Consider the following 12,560-nt stretch of genomic DNA (forward strand, 5'->3'; position numbering starts at 1 on the left):
CCTGCAACATCCTCCAGCATGACCGGTTTGGCGGTGGGTCAGTCATGGTGTGGGGTGGCATTTCTTTTCAGCCCTCCATGTGCTCGCCAGAGGTAGCCTGACTGCCATTATGTACCGAGATGAGATCCTCAGACCCCTTGTGATGCGGTGCGGTTGCTGGTGCATGCTGGTATGCTGGTGCGGTTGGCCCTGGGTTCCTCCTAATGCAAGACAATGCTAGACCTCATGTGGCTGGAGTGTGTCAGCAGTTCCTGCAAGAGGAAGGCATTGATGCTATGGACTGGCCCGCCCATTCCCCAGACCTGAATCCAATTGAGCACATCTGGGACATCATGTCTCGCTCCATCCACCAATGCCACGTTGCACCACAGACTGTCCAGGAGTTGGCGGATGCTTTAGTCCAGGTCTGGGAGGAGATCCCTCAGGAGACCATCCGCCACCTCATCAGGAGCATGCCCAGGCGTTGTAGAGAGGTCATACAGGCACGTGGAGGCCACACGCACTACTGAGCCTCATTTTGACTTGTTTTAAGGACATTGCATCAAAGTTGGATCAGCCTGTAGTGTGGTTTTCCACTTTAATTTTGAGTGTGACTCCAAATCCAGACCTCCATGGGTTGATAAATTTGATTTCCATTGATAATTTTTGTGTAATTTTGTTGTCAGCACATTCAACTATGTAAAGAAAAAAGTATTTAATAAGAATATTTAATTCATTCAGATCTAGGATGTGTTATTTTAGTGTTCCCTTTATTTTGTTTGAGCTGTGTATATAAATACATGTGCCACAAAGATCAGATCTGAAATCTCAAACTCGCTCTTCCCTGAACAGTGCAGTAATATTATCAAAAACTAGTGAAGATGGCCCGCGGTGTGCCACCCTGCCATGGTTATTGGGCGGAAGGTAATGGCTCACACAGAGAGGCCAGGTGCTGTAGCCAGGTAGAGATGAGAACCCAGCGTGTTCCTGCACACTCAGCTGCAATCAGCACTTTTACCTGCCTGGGTCCTGTTCAGTTGGGCACACCGTAGAAATATGTCTTACAATGGAAAAAGAAAATCTGCTAAATTTTGTTATTGGACAGTTCACAGTAGTACCTTCCCGTTTCACTCTGTTTCAAAACTCATACAGAAAGGACATGTTCTGTAGCCAGGTAGAGAAGAGATCCCAGCTTGATGCTAGTGCACACTCAGCTGCACACTTTTCCTTTTTCAAGGACAGTGAGGTCATGAAACAACATGTGTTCCAAATGGCACCCTATTCCCTTTATAGGGCACTACTTTTGACCAGTGCACCATAACAATACTTTTGACCAGTGCACCATACACTACCTTTGACCAGTGCACCATACACTACTTTTGACCAGTGCCCCACAGGCTCTGGTCAAAAGTCGTGCACTACATAGGGAATAGCGTGCCATTAGGGAAAGAATCAGGATAGGCTCTCGGAGGTGTTGCTTAGCTGCTCAACCTAGCATGCAGGTAGTGGTACCACACGGGTCCCATGGGAATCAGGGGTGTGGGAGAGGTGGGGTGGGGAATGGAGGGAGAGGAAGAATCTAAAAGAGGGGCAGATAGGATGCACATTCTGGATGGGGGGTGAGTGGTGAGGTATGGGAAATGTTGTTTCATTTGACGGAGATTGATGACTTCCCCTGCTATTAATGTAGCAGCAATTCTAATATTGTGTCAACTATTATTCGTCTGTTACTGTGGTAACTTGGCTGACAAGCTGATTTTCAGAGGGAGTCCAGGGTTTTCTCTTGTATTATGCTGAGAAATACAAATTAATTCGCCAGTTTAGCCAACTTTGCTTTTGGTGTTTCTCCCATATATGCTTTTAAATGGACTTGTGCGCGTATGTGTGTGTGCACGGATATATCTGTATTTCTATGTACCAGTATGTGTGTGTGTGTGTCTGTCTGTGTGTGGAGAGGTGGCGGGTTCACAGTTTAGTTAATGGAAACACTCCTCTGAGTTTGGCGAGAAGTGCCCACCGAGGGGTGTAAGGGGGGGGGGGAAGGTCGGGTGTAGCGATGAGGTAATGGCCTCCCACTGTTCAACAACAGAGCCTAATGTTGCCGTGGGGAATTATGAGCGACCCCCAAGTATGTCCTCTTCGTTAAAAGCACCAACCTTTGAATCACACACAGACACACAAACATGCACAGACACATGCATGTATGCGCGTATGAACGTATGTATGTGTACAAGCACGCTGGCACACGCTGCACACACACGTTCACACATACATACACACAAGTACTGTTCTTCAGATCGCCGGCTGCGGTGGAATGTTACAGAGATTCCGGCAGAGTGTGTGAAGGAATTCAGAGCCGTTTGGCCTCTCAACTCAGCGGCTGGCGCTAATGTTTTTTCTCCCATTTTTTCGGCCCTCTCTGGAACTTATGAATCTAAATCGGTCGTGGAAAAAGTACCCAATTGTCATACTTTAGTTGAAGTGAAGATGCCTTAATAGAAAATGACTGAAGTAAAAGTGGAAGTCACCCAGTGAAATAGTATTTGAGTAAAAGTCGAAAAGTATTTGGTAAAAAATATACTTAAGTATTAAATCATTTCAAATTCCATATACTGTATTAACCAAACCAGGCGGCACCATTTTCTTGTTTTTTATTATTATGGATAGCCAGGGACACACTCCAACACTCCAACACTCCAACACTCCAACATCATTTACAAACAAAGCATGTGTGTTTAGTGAGTCCACAGATCAGTGGCAGTAGGGATGACCATGGATGGTCTCTTGATAACTGTGTGAATTGGACCATTTTCCTGTGCTGTTAAGCATTAAAATGTAACATGTACTTTTGGGTGCCAGGGGGAAATAATGTATGGAGTAAAAAGTACATTATTTTCTTTAGGAATGTGGTGAAGTAAAAGTAAAAGTTGTCAAAAATATAAATAGAAAAGTAAAGTACAGATAACACAAAAAACTGAGTCGTACTTTCAAGTACTTTTACTTAAGTACTTTACACCACTGATCTAAATGTAGCAGCAGCACAGTCCATTTCCTCGACATACACATGCATTGCATAGTCATCGTTCAATTGACATTGCTGTTAGTGCTTTGAAGATACTGTACATGCATGGGCTCGTTTGTCAGTCACATTCTAAGTGCAGTAGGATAGGTTGCGGAGAGGTTGTGGAGAAGTTGCCGAGGCGTTTAAGTCCCCCCCACCTCATAACAGGGCCATGTGCTGATTGGAACAGGTGAGAAGGGGGGGGATTGATGTCAATGGCGGTTTCATGGCAAACAGCTGGACTGGTTTATTCAAACACCCAAGGGTGGGCGTGCAAGGGGGGAGTTGGGGGGACAGAGGGGGGGGGGGGGGGGGGGGGGGGGGGTGACCTGAGAATGACACCCCGGGAGGCGGGTTTAGGGGCCATTTTACGACCAGGGGAGCCCAGACTGGAGGGGAGCGCTCGTTTATTTTAATCCTCACAGGAGAAGCGTTTCACCGTGCTGAGGCTCCAGCTCTGCAGCCTGCAGTGGACGAGAACAGATGCCACCGCAACAAATTAGCTAAAGGAGGATATTTCAGTTGTTGGGGTTGTTCTTTCTTGAGCGCATTCCTTTAAACAAAAAAATGCTTTTCGGGCTGTTTTTATGTGTAAATGTGATGGTGCTTGGTGGTGAGGTAGTATTTGTAAAGTTGTGAATCAGGGTTGGGGTCAATTCCATTTAAATTTATTCAATTCAGGAAGTGAAAGTAAAGTGAAGGCTTTTCAATGCAATAGTTCCTGAGATGATTGAATTGAAATGGAATTGACCCCAACCCTATTGTGGATACACTGGCTGTATCTAGAAGTGCCTACTATAGGTGCTTACTTCACTACACGCTAAGCATACAAGTTCATATCACACAAAGCCGTCGTAAAACAATGTTTTTCTTCGGAAAAACAACGTTTTTCAAAAGTGGAGGGTTTTTACGACACGTCTAGCCAGAAGAATAGGCCTCCATTGTGGGAGTGGGAGCCAGAGAGGGGTGGATAGTCACACTTATTGTGCGGTGGGAAGCGGAGGGCTAAAGCAGGGACATAAACGCAGTCCCATGGTGTGAAGGGTTCGCGCAGGGGTGAAACTTTTAACTCCCTAACAGAGGACGCAGCCTTGGTCCCGCCGCATGGCGCTCTGTTCCCCCTTTCATTGGCTGCTTAAAAGGCGGAGCTAGGGGGTGTGTGGTAGCGGCCGGGCTCCCACACAACAGAGCGCCCCACAGCCTCTCCACCCCTCTCTCTCCCTCTATCTCTCTCTCCTTTTGAGACCCCTAACACTACATACACCCCCTGTGCTCCCCACCATGATTCGTCACAGTATCATCAAGGATATGTCCTTCTTGTGGTTTTTGTGGAAGCACTCTGGCCTAAGGGACTTTGCGCCTCATTTGTCAAAGCTTTGTTGAAATTAAAGTAATTGGTTCCCCTTTATTTTTATGGTTCTATCATCCAAAACATCACCTAATAGCCACCTTTTATTGCCTGATAGATAGATATACAGTATGTTATTACACTGCAAAAAGCATGCGGCTCTAGATATTCTTCTAGATAGGCTTCATCATATGACTCGGTTTTCTAGTTCAGTTTGGGCCTCTTCTCCGCACTTCTCTCTTAGTATCTTCCTCTCCCCCTCATCTATGCCCCTCCACTCCTCCTCCCACTACTCCACCCCCCTCCCGCCCCCTGCTTCTGCCTTTTTTTGGGCCCTGCTGAAAGGAGTGTTGTGGCTTTTGTTTTCCTGAAAAGGAAACCTGTTCCTCCCCTTTTAGCTTCTCTCTTTTTTTTTTTGAAGAAAAAGATGAAATGGAACCATTCCACCAGGGGTAAAAAGGCAGAGGAACATAAATCAAGTTGGAACCACTGAGCTTTCACTCCCCGGGTCGGCAGGGGTCACGGGGCGGGTTCACAAAGCTTTAGGCTGAGCAAGACCAGAGTGCTCCTCTGCCGAGGGCGCCGGGTCACGGGGCCGCCAGGGTCGAAGGTTAGGGATCATGCATACCAGAATGATGGCTTTCAAGAGCACAATTATACTTTGAGGGGACGTGTATGAATGTAGGACAACACTCTGCAAACATAGCTATTCCGTAATGCACCTAAGCTATCCCACTGCAGAGAGATTTAGTTGTATGAGCTTTGTTTGGATGTGTGCTAAGGGATGGTACACTAAAAAACTATACTAGTACTTGAGGACTTTATTAGTGCTTGGTGTATTTTATGTATTGAAAGGCTAAATATAATTTTGCTGTGACATGAAATATTTTGGACTTTTTAGAGACAGTATATCAAGTGTCTACTGTATTGGTGGATATCAAAGAAGTGTATGCTTGCACCAGCAGCGTCAGTTTGCTACGAACTCATAGATATTCCAGGTGTTTGGTTTGGTAAGAATCACAGTTACTGTCCAAGAAGTCATTTTTTTTCATTGAAAGCCACAGTTTAAGAGGAAGTTGAGGTTTCCATGTTCTTTTAGTGAAGTGTAGACCAGACGCCTGGACAACGTCAGGCAACCATCGCTGACAGCGAGTCTTTTTTTTCTTCTCATAACGCCAAAGCGAATGAATGCTTTTCCTCTGTGGTCCCGAAACAGTACATTGAAATCATATGCTGCTCGCCAGGCCTCATTTATAACGTGTTGCTGTCTTCTCTCTCCTCCACTGCCCTCCACTGCCCTCCCCCCATCCCCTCCTTCCCTCATTCTCTCTCTTTCAGGTTCATCAACGCGAGACGAAGAATAGTACAGCCCATGATCGACCAGTCCAATAGAGCAGGCAAGTCTCCCGTCAAATTTGAGTGGTTTCAATTCATGTGGTAAAGTTGTTTCAATTCAAGTCAACGTCAAGACATTTACTTCAAGGAAACAGGTTCAACATACATTTAAAAAAAAATCTTGATTTGAATAAAATAAAAACATCTCAAAATGTAAACATAAATTAAAACGTAAATGAATCTGTTTTTTAACTAAACAAAAACGGTGTACTTCTCCTGCTACTATCTCCAGTCTTGCCCCTTCTGGTCTTCAATGTGTTTAACTGAACGGACGGACTTAACTACGGGAGTGAAGGGCCACTAAAACTCAGAGGATTAGCCCAGACAAAGCTGCTAATCACTTTGACTGGCTAGTCCACTGAAAGTTTAACCTTGGATTAAAAAAACAAACAAGACCAAGTGAAACTGAAGCTAAAATATGACCAGTCATTTTCCCTTGCTTTTTTACAAATTGAAATTTAATTTCAGAATTGTAACTTTTTGATAAAAAAACACACATTGGCTACTGTAAAAAGTTGTGGAGTAGGACTTTGGTTTACTTTGTTAGTCTCTCTCTCTCTCTCTCGCTCCCCAGTCTCCCTCTCTTCCTCTCTCTCCCTCTCTGCTAAATACAGAGCAGTCCCCTGGCACATGCCTTGTTTTGGAGCTGCTGTAAAATTTATGACCTGTGATGAGGGTTAGGGGTTAGGGTTGCATTAGGGGGACTCTGTAAAGTTCAAAGACGGACCGAGGAGCTTGAACTGTTGCTCTGGCTCATGTAACCAGAACCAGCTTCTCTACCTGAGGCTGCCTACACTTTATGATATGAGGGAGACAGAAAGCTGAATCACAGTCCGTTCTGTCCTATCCTTCCACCGACACTAATTGTTCCATTTATTTTATTTTATTTATATTTAACTAGGAAGGTCAGTTAAGAACAAATTCTTATTTACAATGATGGCCTACACCGGCCAAACCCGGACGACACTGGGCCAATTGTGCGCTGCCCTATGGGACTCACAATCACGGCCGGTTGTGTTACAGCTTGGATTTGAACCAGGGTGTCTGTAGTGACACCTCTTGCATTGAGATGCAGTGCCGCTGCGCCACTTGGGAGCCCTATAAGTGATAGTGGACAGATTTGTTATTTGTTATTATTTTATTTTTTACCTTTATTTAACTAGGTAAGTCAGTTAAAGAACAAATTCTTATTTTCAATGACGGCCTAGGAACAGTGGGTTAAATGCCAGTAACCTGGTGGAAAAGTAGTTCCTTAATTACGTACTGTAATTATGGTTAGCCGGTTTGCTTAAACACGTGTTTAATGAGTCAAAGAGTTGTTACAAGTTACTTATTTCCCATTTACAGCGCTACTGTGTAATTTGAGGTAATTATGTTCTAGTTGCCAGAACAGTAATCTATTTGCTGATATCAAGTTGCTCTTTCACAGCATAGGCCATAAGGACAACTCTTACCAATACATACGAAGTCGGTTGTTAGTAATTAAGCCTATTGATGAAGAAAATTACCTATGAAATAATCTTGTAATTAGAGGATAATAGTGAGAGAATAACGAGCACAGACCAAACCAGGAAAGGGAGGGGGACGTTTTATGGGGGCGCACCGGTAATTAAAACTTATGCAAGATTCTAATTAGCATTTCCTTCTGTCTCGGCCTGTGTTTTTTTGCCAGTGACTGGAGGAGGGCCCTACACCCCAGATGGTCAACCAATGGGAGGGTTCGTCATGGACGGCCAGACACACATGGGAATCAGACCACCTGGTAAAGACTCCTATCTCTTAACTCCTACATCCCAGACACACACATGCACGTATGCACGCACGCATACACACACCACACACACACAAACCTTTGAGTCCCTCAAACACACACCATGGACCTGACTGGTTCCCATTCCCCCCTCCCCTGTCACAGTATAATTTACTAACCCTATCTCCCATGCCCCCCCCACCTTGCAGAGACACAGTCTTGACCAGGTGTGACCGGTCACATTGCAATATTTGCATTAGCTCACCTCACTGACCCAAATAATGTCTTTGTCCTCTTTATCTCTGTCCCCCTTCTCTTCCCCCATCCTCACTCACACCTCTCTAATGTGTCCATCTTCTCTCCCTGTAGGGCCCATGGGTGGGATGGGTATGGGTGTGGAGGGACAGTGGCATTACATGTGACCCCTTGCTAACGGACTTAGCACAGAGCCCAAGGGGACGCACTGTAAGTATCAAGCATCCACATTAATGTAGACGTGTTTAGAAACATATTATATTCGTACTTACAATAAAAGTGACTCCAAAATGACACAATTACATGATTTACCATAAATTTCTATTGGGCACAAAATCATCTTGAACACAGTCAAAACAAACAGCGAATGCATCCAGTTTGTAGAGTCACAAGCTTGATGTAATCATCGCCTACATATATTCACATAATGTACATATAAGTGACTTTGTCAAAAATACTTTTAGGCCCCTAAAATGAGAGGACTATGTACAAAAAAGTGCTGTCATTTCTAATTTCACCTGATATGGATGAAAATAACCTCAAATGAAATCTGACAGTCTGCACTTTAACCTCGTAGTTAGTGTATCCTTTCAGAATACAAAGTGCTGTAGTAGGGAGCCAAAACAACAACATAAATGGTGTGTCCCAATACGTTTAGAGCTCACTGTATCATGAAGAATGCATAAGGCGTGCACACTACGTCAAATCAATAAAAACGTGTACGGTATAGAAACGCAGCATAAAGCTACTGCCACGCTGCAGCATAAAGCTACTGCCACGCTGCAGCATAAAGTTACTGCCACGCTGCAGCATAAAGCTACTGCCACGCTGCAGCATAAAGCTACTGCCACGCTGCAGCATAAAGCTACTGCCACGCCGCAGCATAAAGCTACTGCCACGCTGCAGCATGAAGCTACTGCCACGCTGCAGCATAAAGCTACTGCCACACTGCAGCATAAAGCTACTGCCACGCTGCAGCATAAAGCTACTGCCACGCTGCAGCATAAAGCTACTGCCACGCTGCAGCATAAAGCTACTGCCACGCCGCAGCATAAAGCTACTGCCACGCCGCAGCATAAAGCTACTGCCACGCTGCAGCATAAAGCTACTGCCACGCTGCAGCATAAAGCTACTGCCACGCTGCAGCATAAAGCTACTGCCACGCTGCAGCATAAAGCTACTGCCACGCTGCAGCAGGATGAAAAGGCTGGCAAAAGCTAATAGACTTTGTCTAAATGAAATATGTACACGCCGGTGGTGTGACCAATTGATTTATTTGACTGGTCATGTGGACAGAAATGACGCCCTTTCCTTGCTCCCGCTGCTCACACGCACTGTGGGAAAGAACTTGTTATGGCCTGTCCACATTCAAAGGGTCAACCATCGGAGAGAAAAAGAAAGCGCAGCTCTGCCTCTCAGATGTGCATATTTGATGTTTGTTTAGAAACAGCGAGAGTGGATGCTCGATGGAAACCCACAGCGCTAACGTAATTTGTCATGTGAACATTGTTAATGGGGTAGGAGGTGGCATCTGAAATCCTATGGGAACAGAAGACAGACATAGGCCAAGAGTCAATCTTCCTCTGCCGTCTCTTGAGTGATAGAGTGGCTAAATATAGACGGGCTAATTAAGGTAAAGTTCTCAAAGATTGCAGGGTCAATTAATCATAAGAGATGTTCTTTTACGTCCCGTTGAATGAATGAAACATTAACGAGGTACATAAAACACTTTCCCCCTCTTATTTGATTAAGGACTCCAGTTCTGTCATAAGATATTTTCATTAAGCTCGGCGAATGGGGAAGATTAAGCGAGCCGTTTACGGCCTGGACTGGAGAGAGACTGGAGAGAGAGACTGGAGAGAGAGACTGAAGAGAGACTGGAGAGAGACTGGAGAGAGAGACTGGAGAGAGACTGGAGAGAGACTGAAGAGAGACTGGAGAGAGAGACTGGAGGGAGACTGAAGAGAGACTGGAGAGAGAGACTGGAGAGAGACTGGAGAGAGAGACTGGAGAGAGACTGAAGAGAGACTGGAGAGAGAGACTGGAGAGAGACTGGAGAGAGACTGAAGAGAGAGACTGGAGAGAGACTGGAGAGAGACTGGACAGAGAGACTGGACAGAGAGATTGGAAAGAGACTGGAGAGAGACTGAAGAGAGACTGGAGAGAGACTCGGGACTTGGCGGGTTTTTCTAATACAGTCACTCTGCAACTCTTCTTCGACCTAAAGTCAATCAAAGACTCCTCAGGAGGAGCATTACGCTTTCTTCCCCTCGCGATTATCGAGCTTATGGGTCCTTGGGAAACAATGCACCTGTCAGTTTGTATCCAAAGCAAGCCATGCAGAAGGCCCCGGACCAAACGACTGTTCCCTGGTTGTTTGGCCCCCTTCTTTCCTTTCTTCTTATTCCGTAAAATTAGCCAAGGCTGGGCAAAATCGTCCTTTTCCCTTCCCAGACAATAGGCGATTACGGGCCCACAAATTAACGAGAGTACAGGATTATTCCCCTCCCCGTACAAAATGTTTCTCTCTACCCAGAAACCCCCTCAGGCATCCTTTGGTGAACTTCCTCACTGACCCCTGTGCGTCGCCCTAACACTGCTGGAGGCCATTGTTTAAAGGAGCCTCTCCGCCAATTATTCGGCCGAGGTTTGCTAACATCGTTCCGAGGGGTCAAGGTTGCCATCTTTTGAGGGGAGGACCGGTAAAGGGACTCAGGAGAAAGAAAGAAAACGAAAAAGAAAATAAGCTTGGGGGGCGTTTAGCCTCTGCTCTCCATCGGGAAGTAGCGCCTGTTGATTGGGTCCCCTGGTGTCAGTGAAACAGAATGGGTCAGCCACGCTGCTCTCTTGCTCAGCCGCAGAGTGCTGCACTCTAGCCGGCTCTTAATGCTCGACCAATGGCCTCTTTTTCCTCCCTCCTACTCTCCTTTAAATCATGAACACTGAGAGTTAAAAGTAGCCACAGTTTAAGGGGGCTGAATTTAGTGGGATAGGGGAAATCCATTTGTCCCGACATGTCACCCCATTGTAGTGCCGCTTCACTGCACACAACACAACTGCTTCACATGACCTAAAGTAACAGTGCAGAGTGCTGTCGTTTTAAACTGACACTACACAGTGTTATAGTGTTAAAGTAACACTACACAGTATTATTGCTAAAGTAACTTGTACACACTGGTGTTGTTTGCAGTTTTACTCATTGTTTGTTTTTCTTTGTTTTCCCAGCAGAACTGCCAGGTATTCCCGAGGATGGCGTGTCCCGTGATGGTCCGATCAGCACGGATACGGGCATCGCTCTGACCTCCACGGGTGCCCCTACCATCACCTCTACCCTCCCACCAACCAGCCCCGCCACTGGGGCATGATCTCTCGGTGCTGCCCCTCCCTCAGTGACTCTTCCGTGACCCAGCGATATCGATTGCGCTGGTGCCCAGCCCAAACTCACCACCATCGCCTGACTGTTTGTCAGTGGGGCTTGTGACTCCCCCTTCTCCAACTCCCCCCATTTCCTTAAAGTGGTTCAATTTGAGTACCACTGTTGCTGAACCACCACCCTGACTATGAGAGGCCTTGGAAACTCCATCATGCCTTGTGAGGACTTCTTACATTGTGAGGACTTCTTACATTGTGAGGACTTCTTACATTGTGAGGACTTCCCTTCTGGGGACTACAATTACTGGAGCTCTCCAGTGGATACTTCGATACTGTGTTAATTCAATACAAACAAACAATTAGTCCTTCACTTTTCCCTCCTCTGCTGCATGGCATGGACAGTTATAGAGGGTGAAGGTACTCTTATCTTGGCAGTGGACTTGTACCAAGAAAAGAAGCTGATGTCTGTATTTCCTGGAGGGTCTTTTTAAAACAACAGACACCCTGGAAACCATTTTTTTTTTTTTAATAATGAAATTGTTGTAATTCTGGGAAAGGACAATAAGGTGAGGCAATAGTGTGCTGTTTACTGTTTTACCACAGACTCTCTGCGGATGAGTAACGATAACTATTGTAAGTGCTCTGGTATTGCTTTGCCGTACTCTGGTGTTTAAAAAAAAAAAAAAAGGACTTCTTGACTTGTCGCATTCACACTATGTGTGTGAGTCTTTTTTCATAGACTATTATCTCCTACCCCCACGAATCTCTTTGCGTTTGAAAATAAAAAATACATTACAGGACCAGTTTCTCTCAGTTTGCTGTATGAATACAGAAAGGTACCATTTCAATACTTTGAGGTCCTGTCATACAATTTATATTATGTGTTAACGAGCTTTGTAACACTTAAGTAACTAGAGTGTAATTACAGATTAACTACACAGCTAGCCTATAAGAGTAGTAATTACAGAACTAATACACAGGTATAAGTGCAACTCAATGTAAAGTGCTAGCAAACCCCAGTTAGCAACCTGGACAGTTAGTAGGAGGGTACAGCTTGGTACAGTACAGTGATGGGAAAAATTACACAGTCGATTTCTTGCCTGCCGGCTGACCCCTTCCCTGCTTCGGCTGGGTAGCTCTGTATTTATTGACTAATTACTTTGTTTGACTCGCCGACTGTGGTGGAAAGGGCTTATGCAGACACAGGTTGTGTCCCAAATGGCACCCTACCCCCTATATGGTGCACTTGTTTTGACCAGGACTCATAGGGCTCTGGTGCCATATATTATATGGAATGTGGTGCCATTTGGGATGCATCCACAGTGTTGGTGGTGGAGGTAAGAACAGAGAAGGGTCACTATCTCTCGCTCTTTGGCTTCTCAGCTGCTGTGTGAGGTGTG

At 45.5% G+C, this 12,560-nt stretch overlaps 1 protein-coding gene across 3 annotated transcripts in view; it reads left to right on the forward strand.

Moving 5' to 3' along the window:
• LOC110493733 (homeobox protein Meis1) overlaps window positions 1–11,960 on the forward strand; it is a 37,497-nt gene extending 25,537 nt beyond the window's left edge. The window contains exons 10-13 of one of the 3 annotated variants that reach the window (XM_036949735.1): window positions 5,727–5,785; window positions 7,483–7,545; window positions 7,903–7,998; window positions 11,014–11,960. In XM_036949735.1, coding sequence (XP_036805630.1) covers window positions 5,727–5,785; window positions 7,483–7,545; window positions 7,903–7,955 — 175 coding nt within the window. In that variant the 3' untranslated portion in view covers window positions 7,956–7,998; window positions 11,014–11,960. Of the gene's footprint in view, window positions 1–5,726; window positions 5,786–7,455; window positions 7,546–7,902; window positions 7,999–11,013 lie in introns of all 3 variants that reach the window. The other 2 variants (XM_021568165.2, XM_021568166.2) reach the window with 2 other exon arrangements.
• The last annotated feature ends 600 nt before the right edge of the window (window positions 11,961–12,560 follow it).

Source organism: Oncorhynchus mykiss, chromosome 17 (genome assembly GCF_013265735.2).
Source record: "Oncorhynchus mykiss isolate Arlee chromosome 17, USDA_OmykA_1.1, whole genome shotgun sequence".
NCBI classification, from domain to species: Eukaryota; Metazoa; Chordata; class Actinopteri; order Salmoniformes; family Salmonidae; genus Oncorhynchus; species Oncorhynchus mykiss.